Consider the following 22,615-nt stretch of genomic DNA (forward strand, 5'->3'; position numbering starts at 1 on the left):
TTTTTGAACTCGTACTAATGTTAGAGCACATCTGCTTTATTTCTCTGCTCTTACTTTTATATTTTTATTACGCATAATATTTTGTGTCTTATTTTTATTAACACGCGCATTAAAATAGCGTGAAATGCCTGTTGTTATGTGTAATATATTAATTAATATTGTACGTTGTGTCAAATAAACAAAGTTCAATTTTTATTTTTTCTTCTGGTATTTCGGCCACGTTCCTTGCTCCAAGAGATGGTTCAAAATTCGTACGTTAGGAAATACGATGCGCCTCTTAAAACAGGTTAGCATCAAGGAAGTTTCACATCCCTTATTACGTTAATTTGTGTAATAAAAAGCAATTTTCTCAAGGGCATTGTAGTTCATCTTGCTTAATTCGGAGACCTTAAACGTCAGTGCCTCCAAACTGCGAGAAAGGAACCTTTTTTAAAAATTTGGGGAAAGGTTCTAGATATTAAAAGATATGATATTCATATACAAGTGGATTAAAGTTGATATTACACTTCCAAATGCGCTTTTAACTGTGTTGGATTGTCTTTGGCGATTTTGTAGACACTATATGGTGGTTTTCATTAATTGTCTTCTGCACCTGTGTTTATTATGGAACAAATGTGGAACCACACTTGTAAAACCATTACTTCACTTAATAAAATTGTTCTTTGAGCGTGGAATCTATCCAGCTCAACTAAAAAAGGCCTTTGTTAACCTTCTTTACAAAAAAGAGACCCATTCTCACCCAACAACTACCGACCAGTTTGTCAATTGAATACTCTCAAAGATAATTGAATCCATTGTAATGAAGCAGCTATTTAACTTTATGAAACTTAATTTGTCGGATTATTTTCATGGATTTATCAACGGTCGTTCCACGTGCACATTGATATTTATTACTTAAAGCGGTCCCAACCAACCACTGGCAACCCCGCTGTCAGTTACACATAATTTAGCAGTACTCTTATATACTCCCTCTCCGGTTTGCCCAAGTACAGGGAGGGAAAAAACCTTCCATGACCAAAAAAGATTGATATTGATATGGACAAACTGAAAATAATCAAATTACATAAAAAATAAATATACATATAATTAAATTTCAGACAAAGTCCAAACTTCATTGGAAAGAGCTACATATCCGTTCAATCTGTTGGAAAGCCAGCAGCGCCAGGAGCTGCCGAGAATAGAAATGCCAGCGCAAGGAACTGGAATTGCAGTGAATATATCAGACTAAAGCCTCCACGATTTCACAGAACTCTATGTAATTCGGCACTACATCATACCCCATTACAAATCTAAGGCTTTCCAGATGCAGACGAGTCTTGTGCCTAAGAAATATTGCAGTTGCAAATGCTTGGAAAGCCAAGAAGTTCTGTTTATCAACTACAATTTTCTCGCAGCCTTCTGCCATAAGTTTGAGATTACTAACCCGAGATACCAATTCAATTCGTAGATCGCTGTATTCCTCACAGTTGTACATAATGTTCCCATGATTATCTTTCGCCACAATGGCAACTAGATCTTTCAGTAATTCCTAAATCATGCAACTTTGCATTAATCGAATCATGACCAGTGAATAAGAACATAACTTGTAAGTTTGGGGCAAACCATTTGAATTTTATCGAGGTTGCATTTCTTAAATCTGGGAAAAATTTGTGTAATCTGCCCTTTATCACAAACAATCCAACGCTCTTGCCAGACTTTTACCAAAGCATCCCAGATTCTTGCCCTTTCCTTCCTGGGATCTGTCAAGATGTCCACCTGTATATTCAGAAAAAGAACAGGGAATGCCACGACGGATGAAGTAAGCCAGTGCACAATACACCAAATACAGATCAATAGGCAATTTTCCAGTCACAACCTGCAAAGCTGGGGTCGACACTGTTCTGCATACCATGCACATCCTAAGGAGCATTACTCTTTGAATGAAACTGAACTTTCTAGTAAATACTTCTCCACTTACACGCCCAAACCAAATTTGTGCAGCATACGTTACCATCTTGTCATATGTAACATCTGCTTTCCGCAGCACCGAGAAGGCGCTGCACATGGAAATCTCTTGATCATAAAACAAGGAATCAGATTGATTATATCCTTATGCAGCAAAGGTGGCGTTCCAGTGTAATCACAGCAAAAGCGCTTCCTGGAGCAGATTGTGGCAGTGATCATCAGCTACTCCACATCGTTCTCAAGCTGAAGCTGAAAAAGATCATGAATAAGGTTTTTCCTAGACGATTGGATGCAGAAAATATTCCAAACGATTATATGCTTGAAACAGGCAATCGTTTTCAAGCTCTATTAGAACTAGATGACGATATACTATCTGAGGATATGTGGGAAAATACAAAAAGCATTATTAAGGATTCAACAAATAGACACATTAGAGAAAGGTCAAAGATCAGGAAGCCTTGGATTACAGAAGACATTTTTAAACTTATTGAACAGAAAAGAACCGCAAAAGCCCAGGGTGTACAAGGAAACGAAGAGTATCAGGAACTAAGCAAGTCATCAAGCGCTGTTTAAGCCAGGACAAACAGGATTATATCACTCGAAAGTGTAAAGAAATCGAATACCACAACACACGAAACAACACTAAAAAGATGTGTGATGTAATTAAGTCCTTAAGACAAATGTTCCGACCAAAACTTAATGTAATTAAGGACTCCAAAGGAGATATTTTAACAGAGAACACAATCAAAGGAAGGTGGAAAGAATACTGTGAGCAGCTATTCCGAGCACCTGCTGGCACTAATGATCTGCCACCCCCTTTTCAATATTTTGATCATGAACCAGTTCCACTGAAGGAAGAAGTTGAAAAAGCCATCAGAGAACTAACGTGTGGCAAGTCACCTGGAATTGATGAAATCCCAGCGGAATTGCTTAAAGCTACAGGTGTGAAGGGCGGCGAGTTTTTTCATAAAATGATTGTAAAATTTGGGAAACGGGACGGTGGCCATCAGATTGGAAGAAATCAGTTTTCATCCCCTTACCAAAAAAAAAAAATCTGAAAATTTGCTCGAATTACAGGACGATTAGCCTAATTTCTCACGCTAGCAAGATTCTTCTTAAAATCATATTGAACAGAATCTCAAGAAAACTTTAAGAAGAAATGATAGAAGAGCAAGCAGGTTTCAGAAGGGGTAGAGGGACCAGAGATCAGATCTTAAGCCTACGACTGATTATTGAAAAATGCAGAGAATTCAATGTTCCAGTCGTTTTGTGTTTTATAGATTATGCAAAAGCATTTGATTCTGTTCAACATGAGAAATTATGGGAAATGATGATTATTATGGGTTTCCCAATCCACATAATTCAGCTGAGTAGCAGGAACAGGAAGGAACTGTGAGAACGAACATAGGAAACACGGACTTTTTCACAACAGGTAACTGTGTCAGGCAGGGCTGTATTTTGTCACCTCACATTTTTAATCTTTATGCCCAAGATATCATGCGTGAAGCTTTGGAAGATTTAGAGACTGGCATCAAAATTGGAGGACTGAAGATAAACAACCTTCGTTATGCAGATGATACTGTGCTAATTTGTAATTCTAAGGATCATCTTAAAGAAACTCTAAGGAGAGTATATGAAGCAAGTAATTAAAAAAAAAAGATGGTTTCTGAATTTGTGTGTAAAACTAAAAGTACGGTGATTGGTGATAATCTTGATTCCAGTAAAGTAAAGGTTAATGGGCAAGATATCGAAGAAGTTGATGAATTTGATTATTTAGGGTCAAGAATAAATAAAAATAGTGACTGCTGAAACTATGTAAAGACGACAGGCAATTGCTAAAACGTTGGTCGCTGATCTGATAAAATTATGGAGAGATCATGATCTGCCCCTAAAGACGAAACCGAGAATCATTGATTCGTTAATTTTTCCAGTTGCCACTTATGGATGTGAAGAATGGAATCTGAAAAGAGTTGACAGGAAGAAAATTGAGGCATTTGAAATGTGGTGTTAAAGGAGAATACTACGTATATCTTACTTGGATCGAAGAACAAATGAGTTGGTATTGAATAAAATTGGCAGGCCTAAAATTTTTCTTCATAGCATTAACAAAATAAAACTCAAGTTTTTTTGGTCATATAGTAAGAAGGGAAAACTTTTTCTTTGAAGAATATAATGGAAGGAAAAACCGAGGGGAAGAGGTGCAGAGGAAGTCCTGCAACTAGGTGGAAGGACGGGATCAGTGAACTTCTGGGCATGACACTTTGTAATGCTGCTCGTATAGCACACGATCGATGTACTTGGAGGAATTTGTTGGTGGCACAAGAGCTCCTCGGGGAGCTATGTGACTAGAAGAAGAATGTTACCATGGGGATAAATACATATTCATATAGCAAGCTCAGCGCCTTACCTCTTATTCCCCAGCCAACTCTAGTAATTTGAGTAATCATCCCAATAAATTTCCTCACCTTTTCTGATAGATAAGTAACATGAGAGTTGAAGGTCCAAGCTCTGTCAAACATAATGCCTAGATATTTTAATTGACTTGCCGATTTTAGGCTAGACCCATTCATTCTCACAACTGGGGGTCTTCTACTCGAAAAATGACCATTGTCCTTGTTTTGTTTCCTGGTACAGTCAATTTATGTAACCTATGCCAGTTAAGTTCAGGCAAAACCTGCTGTGACCTACTTTCTAGTTGCATCCGTGAATTACCTTCAATAAGCAGCACAAGATCATCTGCATATGCCACCATCTCTGTATGCTCGAAGTCCATATACAACTAGTCCTCCAAAACTAGATTCCACATTAGTGGTCCCAAAACCGATCCTTGTGGGCATCCCCTGGTCACCTCTCGTACAATAGAACCAACCAACAACTTAACAGTCACTGTATGGTGCGTGACATAGTCCTTTACCACACTAAAGATCTTAGTTGAACAACCTGCAAGTCTCAACATCATAAGAACGCTGCTCCATTGAATGGAGTCAAAAGCTCCCTCAAGTAAATAAAGATTCCAATAGCATATTGTTTGAGCCTAATATATAGTTTCGCAATGCTCTGCCCGAAGCGCATCTTCTGTGCCACACGACCTGGAGTAAACCCATATTGTCTGCCAGACCAGCCTAAGTTTTTTTTCAGTATAGGCAGTAATCCGTCTCGCCAGCATTCTTTCAAACATTATTCCTAATTCAGGGAGGAGGGCAATAGGTAGATAAGATCGTGGATCATTCTTTGGCCTAGATGGTCCCTTCAGTATCAGCTTTAATAGGACATCCTTCCATGGTGATGGAAAGACCCCCATCATGCAAACAGCTATTAAAAACTTCAAGAAGGATCCCTGGTATCAGTCGATGAACCCGTTTAATAACATCTCCTTCAATGAGGTCTATCCCTGGGCATTTATTGTTCCTTATGCGTATTGCTGCATGACAGAGTTCAATGAGGCTAAACTGATCCTCATCATGTATCCCAGAGTAAGCATGATCCAAAATCGCAGACATACTTTCTCTCCAACTCGTACTTTCCTGGTCAACACCTCCAATAGAGTATGCTGTATCTCCATTATATATTTTAGTCTTGCCAGTATATAGCTTATATACAAATCCCCATGGGTTCTCATTGCCCACTGTTCTAACAGGCGTTCTCCAGGCACCTGCACAGGCATGATTTCATTTGTACTCGAATATATCCCAGGCGCTTGACGAAGGAAAACAAGTAGACTCTATCTTCCTTGATTTAAGCACAGCCTTAGACAAGGTAGTCCATCAGAGACTAATCAATAAACTGCATCGCTATGGTCTCGGAGGACAGGCACTAAACTGGATTTCAAACTACTTGGAAGGTAGAGAAATGTCGGTGACATCTAAAGGTAAAATCTCATATTTCAAGCCTGAAATTGGTGTCCTGCGGGGTTCATCCTTAGGCCCGCTATTATTTCTTATCTACATCAACGACCTACTAAGTACTCTTGGAGACTACCAAATCAAAATCAACATATTTGCAGACACAAAAATTTATAAAGCAATTCGCAGTACCAGTGGCTGCATCATCCTAAACGAAGCTCTTCAACGAGTTATTCAGTGGCTGAAGGAGAACAAAATGGCAGTCAATGAAAATAAGTGTGATTAAAGAATTATTTTCCTTTGATGTTCATGTCTCAAACATTGTGAAGGCTATGTGCAGCTAGCAAAAAACTAGGTTTCCTGAAAATAATTAACCGAGAATTCAATCAATTGGCACTTTCATCTTTATCTACAAAATTTGTTAGGCCAGCCCTAGAATTTGCCTCACAGGTCTGGTCCCCACATGTTGCTTACCAAAAATTAGAAATTGAAAATATTCAAAAAAGAGCAATCCAATACGTCTGCTTTAAAAGTGGCCTTGAATACAATGAGAAATCTTACCAAGAGTGCTGTGTATTCTTTGGACCTGAAACTCTGAAAGAAGAGATAAAGCCGATTACTCCTTTTTAACCAGCTGTTAAACGGTACCGTGAATTCCCCTCATCTCGTGTCAAAAATAAACTGACACGAGACAAGAGCCTTAAGAAACCATCCTATGCGAGAACAAATTATGGATACTACAACTTCTATAACAGGACTGCAAGATCAATCAAGAAAGCAAATCTGGAGATATTTGACACCCCTGGACACTTCAAGAGGCAACTGAAATTGCTAACTTCATCCGTTACATGGACCTTAAAATTGACTCTTCTTGCAAGTTCTAAGACTGATTCTGTAATGTGTGTATGAAGAAACACCAGCTCTACTTTACGACTACCTGTTCACTTAAACTGACTGATCCGTCCTCTTTATTTATTTAGTTCTATTTTTATCTATAGACTTCAATTTACTGTTTTGTGTTCTCTTTGTGTACATTTACTTTGGCAATGTATACTCCAAGCTTCTGCTTTGAAGCTGTGTAATATTGCTTCTGCTACGATATTTTAATGACACGTAAAGGGACAGTTCTACTTACGAGTACAGGTATGTGACCAGCAGCAGGAAAAGCACGCTGTACAGGAGCCACGCAGGTGAGCTTGAGAATTCCATCGTGGTGTGGAGCACCAATTCCGGATTTTCACTTGATAGCTCCGAATGTCGAGCACAACTATAAAAGCAGAGCACCCACCTAGTCCTGCTGGCTTCTTTCAAAATGCAAACGCAGTACTTGCGATGATGTCAGTAACTCACGTGAGATGACGTCAGACCCTTGTATTTCGCAACTGATCTGCGACCGTGCTGTTTATTAAGGCGACCCACACTTAGCCCGGACGCACGATCTGTGTTCAATGGATACTCATATTTATTGAGACACGCGAGCGTTTTTTTAATTTAAAGTCTATTTGAGGGAATAATAGAATATAGACTGCCAACTGTTCTGGTGTTGAGATCAGTATTCGCAGAAAAAGATACAGGTGTTCCCATGGCAATGCTAAATCTAACACTGAACTTCTCTTCAAATCCCAATTCAAACGAGCTTAGTCAGAATTTAAAACAATCAAGTTAATGTACTCAGTGCGGTACATTTTTGATTTTCCCCTTAATTGATTTTTTGTAATTAATAGACGTTAAAAGAGTGAATAGTTATCTCCTCGTCAATTTCTAAGTTTTATTTTTAATTTCTAAGATTGACTTCATAAAACGCTCAATAAAACCCTTACGTTCTCTAAACTTGGCTCGTTTCAGTTTAATTACAACTGTGTGATATTTATTGCTCTCCTCTCGCATTAAAGTCTTTTCGTGTGTTCACTCTTCGTTGTATTTCAGAGCACATCTGTTAAAGGCGTTTTTTTTTTCTCATCCCTTTCGAAAGAGATGCATTTCCGGAAAACGTTGCCTTGAAATTATCTTTTCTTCTTGTTTAGGTACGTGGCGCCACCTCTCGTTTTGTTGACGTAATTTGGGAACGCCTTTTATACGTCATAAGTTTTCCTTGCTCAATATCTTGTCAGATGATTTGCAGTCCTCCTCAGTGACTTTCTGCAATTATAAGTAAGGAGCTGATGTGTTTATCTGATTTCTTTACTCGGCCTTTGCCAGCTTTTAGACACCAGCTTAACTGTTGTATGCATCAATTGTTTTCGGCGCTTTAAGACTAATTCACTCTTCAGTTTTTTTTATTATTATTAGACTAACCATTTTCTTCTTTAGCATCTTCCTCGTTTTATGTTTCCTTAATGATATTTACGCATTCTTGACTTGAGCTATTATGGAGGCTGTAAAGTTATTCTGTGTCTGTTTTCTTCCCATCCATGCTGGCTTCTTAGTTGATTGAGGATATGTAGCATCTTAGATTGTTGTTGTGCCCTTTCGTAAAATTGAAACCCTTCTTTTTGACGGCAGTGACCTCCCTCATCGTCAACCACCTTATCACTCCATGCCAACTCCTTGCTAAGGATCCTTTCACCACCCAAATAAAATACATTCCTGTTACCTACTACAGCATCCACTTTGAGAAAATAAATCCCACCCCAAAAATAAAACTAACGTTGCAGGTTCCTGAGATTGAGTTAATCCAACCAAATGGCTTTCAGCATACAGTCTTCCATTGCGTTTGTGCAGAATTAGACAAAGAGACGTTGACCTCATTTCCGATATGTTTTTTCAGCATACCCAATATTTATTCAGTGGTTCGTTGTTACACGTGAACAGAAGGTTGGATAACAAACGCCTGATGTTTTTTTAAATGCGAATATCTAGGCTTGTTATGGGATCAGAATCTGATCTTTGATTTTATGCCGGAAATAAAATTCAAACCATTACACCTCAATGTGGACATGTGTTGTCTTACGCAAGGCGGCTCCTAAACGTTAATTTATCTCCGCCATGGTTCTCTGTGATGATATACAAGACTCTATACAATGGCCAGAAATCAGTGTAGTATTGTTTGTGTGGTGTTGTGTTGTTTAGCTGTTTCTGGCCGCTTTGCTACCAGGAAGGCTGCTTCCCAGTACCCGTCAACGCCACGAGGAGGCGGGCCCAACTATACACGTATTAAACTAAATGTAACATTTCAAGCACCCATAGGAATAAGCGCAAGTCATATGGGTGCCGCAGTCTCCTATAATCACGTACGGTGGTGAATACCACAAAGAATCCCGCATCCACTGCAGAATGTGTAATAGCAATGGATACTAGCAGTTCCCGTAGCCAGGAAGCCCAAATCTGGGTACAAGCAGTTTAAAATCCCGTCTCTAATAAACTGGAGTCCAGCGAATCCTGCCTCCTAAGGGGCTAGCAAAAAAAAAAAAAATTTAATGGACAAAATATTAAGTTTCAAAACATAAAAATAAAGAAAAAAGAATAAATAAAAAATAATATTAAATTAGATAATGTTAAAATAATTATTATTGAAAAAAAGAAAAAAAAAGTAGTTTTGTTGAGTAAAGAAGTCTGCTCAGCAATCCACGTCGTCTGTTGAAAACCAGTGTGGCAAATTCCTGTAGAGCTGAGAAGGCATTTTGATTTTTCAATAAGATATCTTTTATTTCCACGAGATAAACTACGCACTGTACTAGATAATGTTTGTCTTAAATCTTGGTAAACTGGGCAGAAGAATAAGACATCACTCCAGTCTTCAGAGGCGCCGCAGAAACAGGTATTTGTCGTGGATAGATTGAATTGAAGAAGGCGAGCGTTCCAAGAACAGTGACCAGTTAGAATGTAACAAGGTTTGGGTACAACCAAAACTGATTACTTTTTGAGATAGGGAATTTAACATCTGGTCACTACTCCTTTTGGTCAAGGAATTCCATTCATCTATGGATCGGCAGTGGGATCATAGGTCAAATCGGACAAAGTTAGAGGATATCCTTTACGAATATAGAAAACAAAGCCTTTGTACGTAAGATACAGATCCAGAGGTAACAAGCCTGCGATGGCTTGCAAAGATGTAGTTGAAACTATTCTACAAGTTCTCAGGAGAGCTAGCAAAAAGGTCCATTGAACACTGTCTAGTTTGGTTTGAACTGTAATAAGTTTGGTTCTGTGTAACCATATGCTGGCTGCATCTGTAACGATTGGAATAAACACTGTGTAGCATAGAATTCTGAGGGTTCCCTTTTTTAAACCGCAGTCCTGCTGTCAGAGATTTGAATAGCATGGCCATAAAAATTTTCACTTTTTTGGAAAGATTTTGGAAGTGTGGTAAGAATGACAATTTTTCATCAAAAATAATACCAAGATGCTTACGAGTGGTAACAAGTGGCAGAGATACTCCATTAAACTTGACAACCGGAGGTCTATTATGGCCTAGTTTTCCGCGAGATATCATCATCTTGGTTTTTGATGGTGACACTCTTAATTTATTTTTCAGAGTCCAATCAAGCAAGTTATGGAGTACAGAGTTAGCCCGTTGTTCCAATTGGGACCTGGAGTTACCATTTACTAAGATGGAGAGATCGTCTGCAAAGGGAATCATTTGCACATCGGTCGTGTTGGAGGGAGAAGACAGCCAATCATCAAGGACAAGGTTCCACACAAGAGGGCCAAGAATGGAACCCTGGGGACACCCTCGAGAAACAGCTTTGGATACCGACTGATGTTTGGTTTGGATGTAGACAGTACGTTCAGCAAAGTAACTTTTAAACAAAAGGAAGAGATGTCTAGAACAACGAGCGATTCTAAGGCGCCTTAAGAAACTCTCCCACCAAACATTGTCGAAAGCGCCTTCAAAATCAATAAAAAACTGCCAGTGTAGATCTTTAAGAGCTAACAATTAACCTTTTCAATTCAAAAAGCGCATCTTCACAACTACACCCAGGCTTAAATCCATAACGAAGAGAGGAAGCTAGATTACTTTCCAAAAGAAGTTGATTACATCTGTATGCCATGAGCTTTTCTAGTAACTTGCCTAAGTGGGATAATAAAGCGATAGGCCTTCATGATTTAGGATCACTTGGTCGTTTACCTTGTTTTTGGATTATTCTGAGAGCAGTCTTCCGAATAACAGGGAAATTCCCAGCTACAAGACACTTGTTGAAGAGTTTCAAAAGATGGTTTGGTCTAATAGAGAAGAACCTTTTTATGAAAATGGTTTCCAGTAGATCAGTTCCTGGGCATTTGTTATTACTTATAGAAGAAACTGCGTTTTTAAGCAGTTTCTTCTATGAATAAAATCTTCTTTTTACTCATAGAAGAAACTACTAAAGTTTCTTCTATTAAATATTGCTTTAGTATATATCCTCTTCTCATTTTTATAATTTGAATGTAACCTATTGACCTCGAGTAAAGGCTGTCTGTTTCGTTTTGCTCTTTGATAACAGCGCCTAGGGTGATGAACCTTGCGACGTTGAATTGTTGGCTCATTGTCCACCACTGGGTACATTTTTGGTAGATTTTATGTAGAATCAGATGGAAGATCTTTAAACATTGATTTGTTAAAGTTTTCCCAAATTATATTTCGTAGGGAAAATCTGATCAGATCATTAGGTGGAGCTGTAATAGTTTTAGAAGAACATAGATCAAAAGATAAGTCGATTATCGGAAACTGTCAAATCTGTATGTACATATCACTCAGAAATTAGAGAAGAGATATTGCTTGTTGCCAGAGTGACGTCGATGTAAGACTGCCCCAGGGTGTTACAAAAGGTAGAAGGCTTATTTGGGAGATTAAGAACATGCAATTGATGAGCAGAAATTAATCTTATAATAACCGCCCTCTGTGGTCAGTAGTTTCGCTATGCCACAGTGAAGATTTGGCATTTGCATCCATTGGATAATAACAGGTTCTGGTAAAAGTTTAAGAAGAGCAGTCTAGGTACTCCAGAAATGGATTAATATCTGAAGATGGCGGACAGTATAAAGAATTTAAGTAGAAGGACATAATTTCATTAGTAGCTTGTATACAGGTAGCATGCTGTGAGCAGAGAGAAGTGACGGTGAGAATGTCTCGATTTCTATTGAATACAATAATAGCTGTTTTTGGATCTTCATGAGGGGATTTTATTATTCTGGTGGATAAAGGATAGTGTAATTTTACCGTGATAGTGATACGGTTCCTGTAAACAAACAATGTCTGGACAAAGGATATCTGCAAGTCTTTGAATTTCATCAGTTACCGTCTTAGATCTATGGGCATTTAATTGACTGATTTTTAATTTGGCGGTCAAGAGTATAGATTCTTCAGCATTCACTGTTATGATCATTAGGGCTGGTTCTTTGTCTTACTGTTTCCATAGCTCTCATTCTGGACACAAGACATCTCTAACAGAGTGAGCGGCTGTCTTCTTTCGTTTACACCTCAATATAAAACATGAAACCAGAACTGATTGACATTGACAATTAAAAATATCCCAGCTAGGTTAGTGCAAGATGTTTAAATTTTGACTCGCTGTTTACCTCTGATTTGGTTTTCTGCGCTACCTGCGTTCTCCAACGTATCAACAGTATGGAATGTTGATACGTTGTATTATTTAATTATTGTATTATTTAAATTATTTTATTAATAAATATAATGCAAATCGTAGACCGTTGTAATAGTAATTTTTATAAATTCAAAGTTTTCAGATGCGTAACATGGGTAGGGGTATTTCTCCCCGGGTGCTGAGTTCAGGGCCGCAAACTGAAGGAATTATCTATTATAATTAGGGGCCCCTGGAAGACATGTATCCCCCCCCGGGCGTCGACAACCCTAGCTAGCTATGCTACTGAAAGATTGACTACCTGCATATAATGGGGGTGTACTTATAACACTTTTGCCCCAGGCGTAGGATTGCTTAGTTTCGGCTGTGTCCAATGCGTCAATATGAAAGCACGTTTGCTATAAGAATTTGATCTCGAAAGCTTACTTTTCTAAAAGTGAACCAGCAAACGTAACTCCCGACAAACTTCACGAATTCTTTTCATCGGATGAAGATGGACAAATTCTTACTTTTTAAAAGTGAGCAACGTGTAGCCTGTTTGTGTGAAAATATACTCACGAGCCAAAATATTATGACTACCCCTGTATCCACGAGTAAGCGCATCTCACGTCATCTAAGAGTGCGGTCACCGACCGGCCGAGCAGATATAGCCATGGCACGGTAGTGCCTGTCAGTTTGTCAAAAAAGGCCGTCTAATAGGGAAAGGAAAGACCTGACGGAGTTTGAAAGAGGAGAGATTTGCAGCGCTAAGTAGGCGTGCCACCATCTCGGCAACTGCGGGTTGTTCGAAGACCCCCGTAGTAAAGGTGTGGCCGGAATGGTCTGAAGAGGGACACACAACCACCCAATGTGCCAGGCTAGGAAGACCACCACTAGTTCACAGTCGAGGTAAACGGCTGTTGACACGTGTTGTCAGGAACAACGAACTGCTCACCATCCTTCAATTAACGGCAGATTATAATCAGGGTGAAGAAAGTAACGTTTACGAGCACACCATCCAGCAAGCGCTTTTGCGGATAAGGCTATGGGTTTGGCGACCTGTTCATGTTCACATGTCTGCAGTGAGCGCCGAAGCACATTGGTCTCTTGGAATAGAGTCGTCTGTTTTGATGAATCGAGGTTCCAGCTCCATGCCGATGTACGTATTCGGGTGCGCAGGTGAACAGCTGCAACCAGACCGCACGATTCGACGAAAATACGGTTGTTATTTGGTTTTTAGGAGCATTAGCAACTGAGGCCATATTGCTTCGGGGATATGCGATGGTCATTCCCCGACCTTTCCGCATCCTCCCTATTTGGTGGTCACGGGCTCGAACCCCGGTATAATCAAGAAGCGTGTGCTACGCACTGCTGCTCCTGCCCACCCGGCTACGGAGGCGCCTGAAAATACTGTGGGTGTGGTGGTATCAAGGTTTAAGGGATGTTTTCATGGATATCATTGAGTTTCCTCCTCCCCATTGAACACATTTTGCCGTACATGGTGGCTGTGTATCCAAATGGCACTGGACTCTTTCAACAAGACAACGCCTCGCAGTTCGGGCCGTCGTCTTGTTGAAACAAGGCCGCATTATGCAGTATGGTTCCAAGATCATGCCCAAGCATTTCATGTACTCCCTTGATAGCCAAATTCCCCTGATATCAATCGAGCACTTGTGGGACTCAGTGAAACAGCATTCACTCCTTTGCCAAACACAGGACGCCTTTTTGTCCACTTGGTCTGGGATACCTGAGGACACCTTTCATGATCTCGTGGAGTATAGATGCCACTCCGAGTGCAAGCGGTTATCACGGCGAAAGGCGGCCCAACACGCTATTAGATTAATGATCATAATGTTTTGGTTCATGAGTCTATATTTGTATGTAATGAATTTCAAATAATCTGCATTAAATCGCGTTTTCCTAATCCTAAATCCCTGATATTAATTTAGGTTTAGGATTTTATTCCCTGCTTCTAAATCGACAATAATTTCAGGCGGCTTTTTAATACTTCAAAGGTACAATCAACCTTTGACACCGAGTATATCACTCTGGAATATACGGTAATCCGGCTATTACTTGTTAAACAGACGTCTTATTAGAACCTTCTTTTGCATCACTCAAGCTTTTTACTAAAAGAAACAAACATTAAGATGTCTCCGATTAAAATACTGTAATCTCTTTCGATGAAAAGAGAAGGAAGCCATATTCAAGGGAAGTACAAAAATAAACTGAAAATGCGTGAAAAATGGCAAACTCGATACTTTTGATCTTTCTGCGAGGATCAAAATTATTGGACTTAATACTATCACTGGTTCCGTTTAATTCAAGGTCATGGATCATTTATTTTAAGTACGCCCAGTCCAATGAAAGGTACTTTAATGACTCATCAAAAAGCTTTCAAAATAGCTCGAAACATCTGCCATTTCTAATATGGCTATCAGCTGTTTACAAAATTAGTTTCAGAAACTCAATGGAAAGTTATTACAACCGAGAAAAAAAAAATCTTAATAAAAACAACTTATCTGCCAATCAACAAAACCAGCTAGCAATGAGGTTATCTTCCAGTGGATAGAGTGAGAATTATTTCGATCAGTGGTTCTCCTTTAAAAGTAAAAGCCCAGATAAGAATATAACGTTGATTCCGAATAGGATATGATGAAGTCGTCGACAATAGGCTTTTAGGTTTGCAGAGAAAATCTGCAAACTTTCAGCGAATGTGACTTAACTCTCATAAGACAGTTTTATCGTACAAGTTGGCATCAAAAAAGACTCGCTCATTTAAATAGAAAGGAGAAACGTTATGGGCGTAAGATCAGTAAAAAACATATCAATATTTGCAAAAATATGGATTGTATCAACAACAAAAGACTACTTCATGTAGTTCATCCAGAACTTAAACGTTTCAGGATGGTTTTTACATTTGATGATATGCTTCAGTAAGAATTAAAGAAGAAAAGCTGTCTCGTTCAGCTCCAATGAGCAGTTCAACTATTGAGAACTTGCTCTGCATCGACCAGAAAATTAAATAACAATATAAAACGCAACATGTACTCATATTGTTACTATTTCTACAAGGTAACCATCTAATTCCGTTTTGAACTTAGTCAGATTGACTGCCTCTGTCATATTGGAGTCAATTTATTCCTATGTTTGACAACCCCCTGCCAATAGATGAACTTCACGAGATTCATTTTATTCAACCCCTTAGACGTCTGATATACCTCAGTCAGATATTTACTTGTCAAACTGTGCAGTTTACTTTCTAAGCCATTCTTCACATGTTCATTGTTTCGCATTTGTCACCAGTCTAGTGGCCCTTCCTACCTTCCCTGAACCCTCGCCAAATGTGATCTAACCATCGCGTTTTATCATGACGTCCTTCTCCCTACTTTCAAAGGCATTATAAATCATAAAACAACACGCGCTCTACTTCCTTGCTCCCTGTTTAATCCTGCGTGGAAAAATTCCTTGTCAGATTGAATCCTAACACCCAAGTCTTCACTTTGAGTCACTTCTGGCTCCTCTCTATCTAGCTTCTACGTAATTCCAGTTCTCCAAATACATAGCCTCATATTTAGATACATCAAACTTTAATTGCCATTTTTCAGGCCATATATGATCAGAAAACACGTGAATTGTTAACTACCCTTCCCACCTTCAATTCAACAAACTTTTACAACATACATTGGACACACTCATGAATATCATCGTCTTCGATGGACCTCACTTGCTGCACTGGTCCATGCTGAAGACTGACAATTTATGACAACCCTTTCCTCTCCTGTCTTCATCCAGTGTGCGATCCAATGTTTCCAATCTTCCAGTCTATATAGCAGCATTCCACGGGGAAGACTACTGTATAGATTGAAAAAAAAAATGTCAAGTTGTTACCTGCATCATGCTTAACGGCTACATCATAGTAATTTACCAGATTGGTCAGGCGTGATCTCTCCTCAAGGAATCCATGCTGGAATCTAATCAAGATACCTTACGGGGAATGGTTACGTATTCCAGTTTTTAAGAGGAGATTGTTGTCCATACGAGACAATCGTACTTAATAGCTCATTCGATCTATTTAAGATTTTCATGCTCCTCAGTCATTGGACCTGTAATATGGCGCAGTGATTGACCTCGACTCAACATTTACATTACTTGATCTGACTCTATGAATATTCATGCTTCAAGAAGTTTTTATGAGAAACAGCAATCTCAACCCTCCCTATCTCTGCTGGACACACAACATTCACCAAAATGAAATTCTCCATCTCTGAGTGGCATCATGTTGCAGTAAGTCCAAATACATCAACATTAGGTGACTTGATTAAAAGCTCATATTCATTTAATTTATTTGCAATACTCCCGACATTAAGATAAATTAAGTTTTATACAGTATGGCTTTGACTGCTTTGACAACACCCCTTACAGTTAAGTGTTTTCCCATATGGTTTTAGTGTTTTGTGGATTTTACCTCTGTTTCAGTCCCTCTTTTAGTGGTTATGATAATTAATGTTTGTTCTCAGAGAGGGTGATTTTTATCCCATGCCACTGACCTGAATCCATCATTTGCCGACTTCCCTATCCCCCCCGAACTAACAGTTGCCCTGACCCTTGATGCTCTTCAATGGCATTGACAAAAACCATCCCTTCTGTTTAAGTGATTAATGTCTTTACAAAGTATGGACAGTGAATTTCAAATGTGGTTTATCAACCGTTTCTAAGGATTTTTAAGTGTTTCCAAATGCATCATGAGAATTCTGGATGAAGAAAAGGAAAATGTGGTGGATACTGAGTATAAGTAGACAGAGGAAGTGGTAACTGTGGTATTGATATGTGCAATTTTTACTTGTGGTATAACTGACTAATCTCAGGGAGTGCAGTTTGTACGTGTAATCATGTCATTAATGAAAAAGTAACACTTTGTTTACAATTCTATAGCACTCATTTTAAAGAAAATCTACTTGCGAAATTTTAGTCGAATATTTCACGAGGTCCCGCGATAATTTATTTGTTTCTGTCACTTGCCTAAGTTTTGGAAGTTTTTTCTTGATACAAGTAACTTGTTTCAGACCTTTCTAGATGAGTATCAGATAGAGGGTAATACCATTGTCAAACTCATAGTATATTTTTAGTTTTATTTATTATTATTATTATAAACATAATTATAGTAGAGATTGCGATTGCAGTAAATTTTGAGTGTCTTTCCCAAATGTAAGCGTATACTCTCACTATTTATGATGAGGCGTGACACAGTATTCGAACAATTATCTATGAAATTTTTGATTCAACATTCACTTTTAATTCTTCCAATATGCGAACGTCATTAATGTGTACTATTCCGTTTAAAAATGCTTAACGAATTATATATACCCTCAACACGTCATTATCCCCAAAGGATTGTGAATAATAAACTGTAAGCAGCTTGAGACTAATCAAAAACATTTAAATAAAATTGGTTACAGTTTGGTGTGTACAAAAGATCAGACGTTAAAAGCGAAAATAGAAAATAATTCTTACGTTTACTCGGAAATAATGCTTGTTTTGTTCTGCATTTTTTTATTTTTATTTTAAATTGTATGTACATTAACTATACACGATTTTGTGTTTATGCGTTACAGTAATTATAGAATTTCATTTACATTCACTTGTGATTTTACATTGAGTACAATGGATTAGACATCAGATCCATGTGGACTGTTACAGTGACCCCGAAACTTTTTTGGAGGGAAACTATAATGATCAAGACGCTGCTTCTGTAATTCCTGTGAGATTTTCTCTACACTCTATGGTTAAGGTGACGTCTTTTGGCTGCAAGAGACTACGGCCAGAGAAGAGATCTAAAGGAATCTGGAACGAGAAAATATTTTCATAAATGTGTTTCTCAAGCGATATGAACAGGTCATTGTTGATTGATCAAGATTTTGTCCTGAACCATAAAAAGAAACGTGTAATCATGTTGGTTAAAAGATTTCACGTGGCCTTTTAATTTTGTTTAAAAATGAGTGGCATGCCAGAAGATAAATCCACAATATTCAAATCGGTAGAAGTCTGCCTATTCGTTTAATTTCAAGTTTACCATCGTGTGACAGCAACGAAAGGTTATTTTAATAAATAATCATATTTATTGCAATTAATCACTAATAAACACACTATGTTAAGAAACCGGCGCCAATATTCCTCTGGAACGTGAGAGCCAGTTTGAGTATCGCGACACTTGACTTCGTTCTGGTGACTTAGGAAGGAATATATTATAAACAGTTTAATAATTTATAAAGTCGGTTATGAATACAAATAAATTGAAGTCAGTGATAACAGAAAATAAACACAAAAGCTTAATTACTTTTGTTTTCAGTGTGACAGTTTCATGGTTCAGTGGCACTTATAGCCAGCCGCTACTGGCAAATATTAAACAAACAGATGCGGAATAGTAGTAGTAGTGGCATGTCATGCAAGAAAGCAAGTGTATGAGCTTATGCAGCATCAGCCAAAAAATCATACCATTCCCTCCAAATGCCTGTCCAGTTCCTCCTTAAATTTATTCAACTTATCAACTTCTACAACGACAGATGGAAGTTTGTTCCAGCAATTAACCACCCGCTGGCTAAAGGCAAATTTCCGCACATCTATTCTACATCTGTCTTTTCTTAATTTGAATTTATGCCCCCTTAGATTCGTAATCTGAACAAGTGGAAGGATCCCATCAGAATTCAGCGTGCTCAACCCATTCAAGGCCTTATATACCTCAATCAGATCATCGCGCAGGTGCCTAGACTCCAGCCACTGCAATTTGCAGAACTTAAGCCTCGCTTGGTAAGAGGATCCCTTCATTCCCCTCGCCAATCTTGCTGCCCTTCTCTGTACACGCTCAAGCAAATCTACATCCTTCCTAAAATGAGGCCTCCAGACCTGTACGCAGTATTCAGGGCGTGGCCTGACCATTGCCTTATACAGAGGGACAATCTCCTCCTTTTCCCTGCTAGCAAAATTCCTATATATCATTGACAAAACCCCATGACCTGCCCTGGCATCCTGTCTGCTTTGCTCAGAAAACTTCATATCTGACTGCACAATTACTCCCAGGTGTTTTTCATTTTCTACCACCTTAAGTGTTGTACCACACAGTTGGTACGTTTCTCTGGGGTTACTTCTACCCATTGCCGGCCGGGCTAGCCAGGTAGGTAAAGTGCCTGCCTGGCAACCCAAAGGTCGCGGGTTCGAATCCCATCTCGGGCTTGGATCAAAAGTACTGTAAAAACCTTGGGAGGTGCACTATGGCCACAGAAGCCGATGCGCCAACAACTACAAAAAAAAAAAAAAAAACTTCTACCCATATGCAGTACTTTGCATTTGTCAAGGTTAAACTCCAGTTGCCACTTCTTAGCCCATCTGCCCAAATTATCTAGATCCTGTTGCAGTAGCACACTGCCGTTACTGTCATGAACAACCCTGCCAACCCTTTTATGCAGAATCACCAATTCTGCATAAAAGGAGCCTTTCGAGAATCACACACCCAGTGGATATTAAGCAATAACAATTCAGGTTGATTAGAAAATATGGGCACGATCCTCTAGCAACGGGACAATGGCCTTGAAACATCTCCAGACTGGATGATGATCCGCCAACATTCTCTAATCATTGAGAGATTCAAATTACGGACTTGGTGCAATCCCTATGATTGCACAAGGCCGTAGAAAAATGGGGCTCACATCTGGTGAGTATGAGCTTGGCAAACCCAGGGTCCTGAGCTGGATATCATCATCCTTCTCTTTCTTGGTGATTCCTCTCCCTCCCGCTCTTTCTCTCTCAGGGTAACTCGGGAAATATTTTTTGGCTGGTGCAGCATAAGCCTCAGGGTTCCTTGCATCATATGGCTAATAATAATAATAGATAGTTTTTGTTTGTTTCGATACCGGACTATTAAAAACTTCGGGAGCGCCTTATTACATAATTAGTTCTGAGTCATTACAGTGATCGATTTCCTTATGATCACGAAAGAGCCTGATTCATTTTAAGAAATGAATTAAATACCTGAAGTTTCTTTGTAGTGATTTTATATGCAAAAAAGAAAAAAACACGGTTGAGATCTTTAAGTTAATTCTGAATAATTGTTATATTTAAATCTATTGTTTCCTGAACAGATTCGTTTACGTTTTTCACCTTTCTAAGATGGCTCTTCTAAAGAGTAATTGCAAGTATTAGGTGGTTACATTTTACCGAAGGTATCTGTATGCACCAACTCTGTATTTATAGGTAAAAATTATAGTTCATGGTAACTTCAAGTCTAGAAAGACAAAGATGTAAGTGATGTGCTTTCCTCTGTTTAAGCAATTTCAAACGGCTTAAACGAATTTTAAATTTGTTTTAAACAGGCTTCATTTCAGGCATAATTATCTAGTTAATTTTAAATACCTTTTGTCGTTTCCAGATAATCTTGAGACTAATTCCGGCCAACATTTCTAAAGTTGAGCTTAGAATTTTTGGGAGTTTCAAAGAAGAGGCCTTTCTTACATAAGCATGAATCCGTATTGGCTTTCCGCGAAGTTATGTTGAATATTTAATGATGAAATGAATAATGAAGTCGAAAAATACCTACCGTAGTATCGGGGCATACGCAGAACCTCACGTGGCGCAGCACCTTAGCTAGACCCAGCTTGATTTCCAGCAGCGCGAACCTCATTGCGATGCAATTTCTAGGTCCAGCTCCAAATGGAAGATACACATAGGGATGACGCTCAGCTTTCTTATCTGGAGAAAACCTTGAAACATTAAAAACAAAAAGCTTATAGTAATGTCCTAAAAGACTACAATATTTTAACAGTAACGAAGCAGATTGATTCTTCTGGGATAGCTGGAAATGAAACTGGAACAAACTACATAAATCTGCATGGTTACGATACGTCAATTATTATGGACCCAATTTCGTTTAAAGCAAAAAAATAAAAAAAATAAAAATAACTGAAAGCTTGTTTGGACGAAACCAAACTTTTGAACTTGAGTTCTATATGGCTGACAACCACAGCTTACTCATTTTCTGGAGAGGTACCGTTTTTCAGTTTTGTTTTTAATTGATCGACAGAAAAACTTCTCTCGCATGAATGGGTTGATGCCAATTGTTCTATGAGAGCCATGTGGACTCAACATCATTTCATCCTTTATTTTCTGCCAGAATATGAAGCCATCGCTAAGTTCCATGAATTACGTCTTCAGTACACTCAAGTTGCTCCATTTCTTCTAGAAGTGTTACTTCCTTGATAGCATTCTGATATGCAGTTAAACACCAAAAACTTATACGCGTACCACCAGTTGAGAAAAGAAACCCTGTTATAACGTATTAAACTGTAATCTCTAATTACTAATTAATTAAATATTGCCCTAATGCTTTTGATAAAATAGTTATAACTATATTTGAATAATTATTGTAAATCTTTACTTTGTACTTTAAATTTTATATCCTGTTTATTTGCTGGAAAAAATCCCGTGGATAATGGGATAATTTTTATACTCTACACATTCGTATACAATTTAGAACAATCTTATCTACATTCGCACTCGCATAATGAAATTTTAAAAAAAAAAATTTCATGCGAGAATAGCGGTCAAAATATGGGGTTAAAATACATACCTGTTGGGAATGAATCTCTCGGGATCAGGATAGAATTCTGGATCGTGATGCATTGAATAGGCCGGGATGGAAACAATCATCCCTTTAGGGAGGACTAATCCGGTGTCTCCTAATTTGTATTCTTCGGTGGTCGTTCGTTCTATGCTGCAGAGTATCAAACAACAAATTTCAGAAAGCCAATTCACAACTCCATTTTTTATGATTGGAATTTGTTCGTGGAATTACTTTTATTATAAAACTGATTAAAATATGTTTTATCATAACCGAAAATCGTTCTTTACCATAAAAGAAATGCTTCATGTTTACTAACATCGATTTTTTTTTAAAGTATCAATACATTTCATTAATGTGTAAAGAGGATTACTTCTCTAACTTAACGCGATTTTTTTTTTTATTTTTTTTTTTTTTACCTTCTGAATCTACTCTTATACAGAAGCGAAAATTTTAAATTTCTGGCCCCTATCAGATTGCCGAATGGCCCCACGTGTTCTTTAACAACCATATCAAACTAGCCGTTGAGCCCCTTCACTCCTTCCCCTTCTGCGGTGGCGGATCTGGCGGTATGGTAGTTTCGCCACTGCTTTTTTATATTCTGCTCTTAACTGGTACTGCTTGGACCATGTTTACCTGTCGTGTGAATTAAAAATTAATCATTATGTTCTTGTATATGTAGTAGGGTAGTGTATTTAATAAGTTTAAAAATGCACTCT

At 38.4% G+C, this 22,615-nt stretch overlaps 1 protein-coding gene across 1 annotated transcript in view; it reads right to left on the reverse strand.

Moving 5' to 3' along the window:
• The window catches only part of LOC150085910 (uncharacterized), a 97,114-nt gene that overhangs the window by 39,453 nt on the left and 35,046 nt on the right, over positions 1 to 22,615 (reverse strand). Inside the window, exons 12-16 of the mRNA XM_090374737.1 lie at positions 21,906 to 22,049; positions 20,877 to 21,039; positions 18,030 to 18,130; positions 10,855 to 10,949; positions 6,922 to 7,090 (exon numbers count right to left, since the gene is read on the reverse strand). Coding sequence (XP_090230863.1) covers positions 6,922 to 7,090; positions 10,855 to 10,949; positions 18,030 to 18,130; positions 20,877 to 21,039; positions 21,906 to 22,049 — 672 coding nt within the window. The remainder of the gene's footprint in view (positions 1 to 6,921; positions 7,091 to 10,854; positions 10,950 to 18,029; positions 18,131 to 20,876; positions 21,040 to 21,905; positions 22,050 to 22,615) is intronic.

The sequence above is a fragment of the Mastigoproctus giganteus genome, chromosome 5, assembly GCF_048544385.1.
Source record: "Mastigoproctus giganteus isolate SK-2022 chromosome 5, ASM4854438v1, whole genome shotgun sequence".
In the NCBI taxonomy this organism is placed as follows: domain Eukaryota; kingdom Metazoa; phylum Arthropoda; class Arachnida; order Uropygi; family Thelyphonidae; genus Mastigoproctus; species Mastigoproctus giganteus.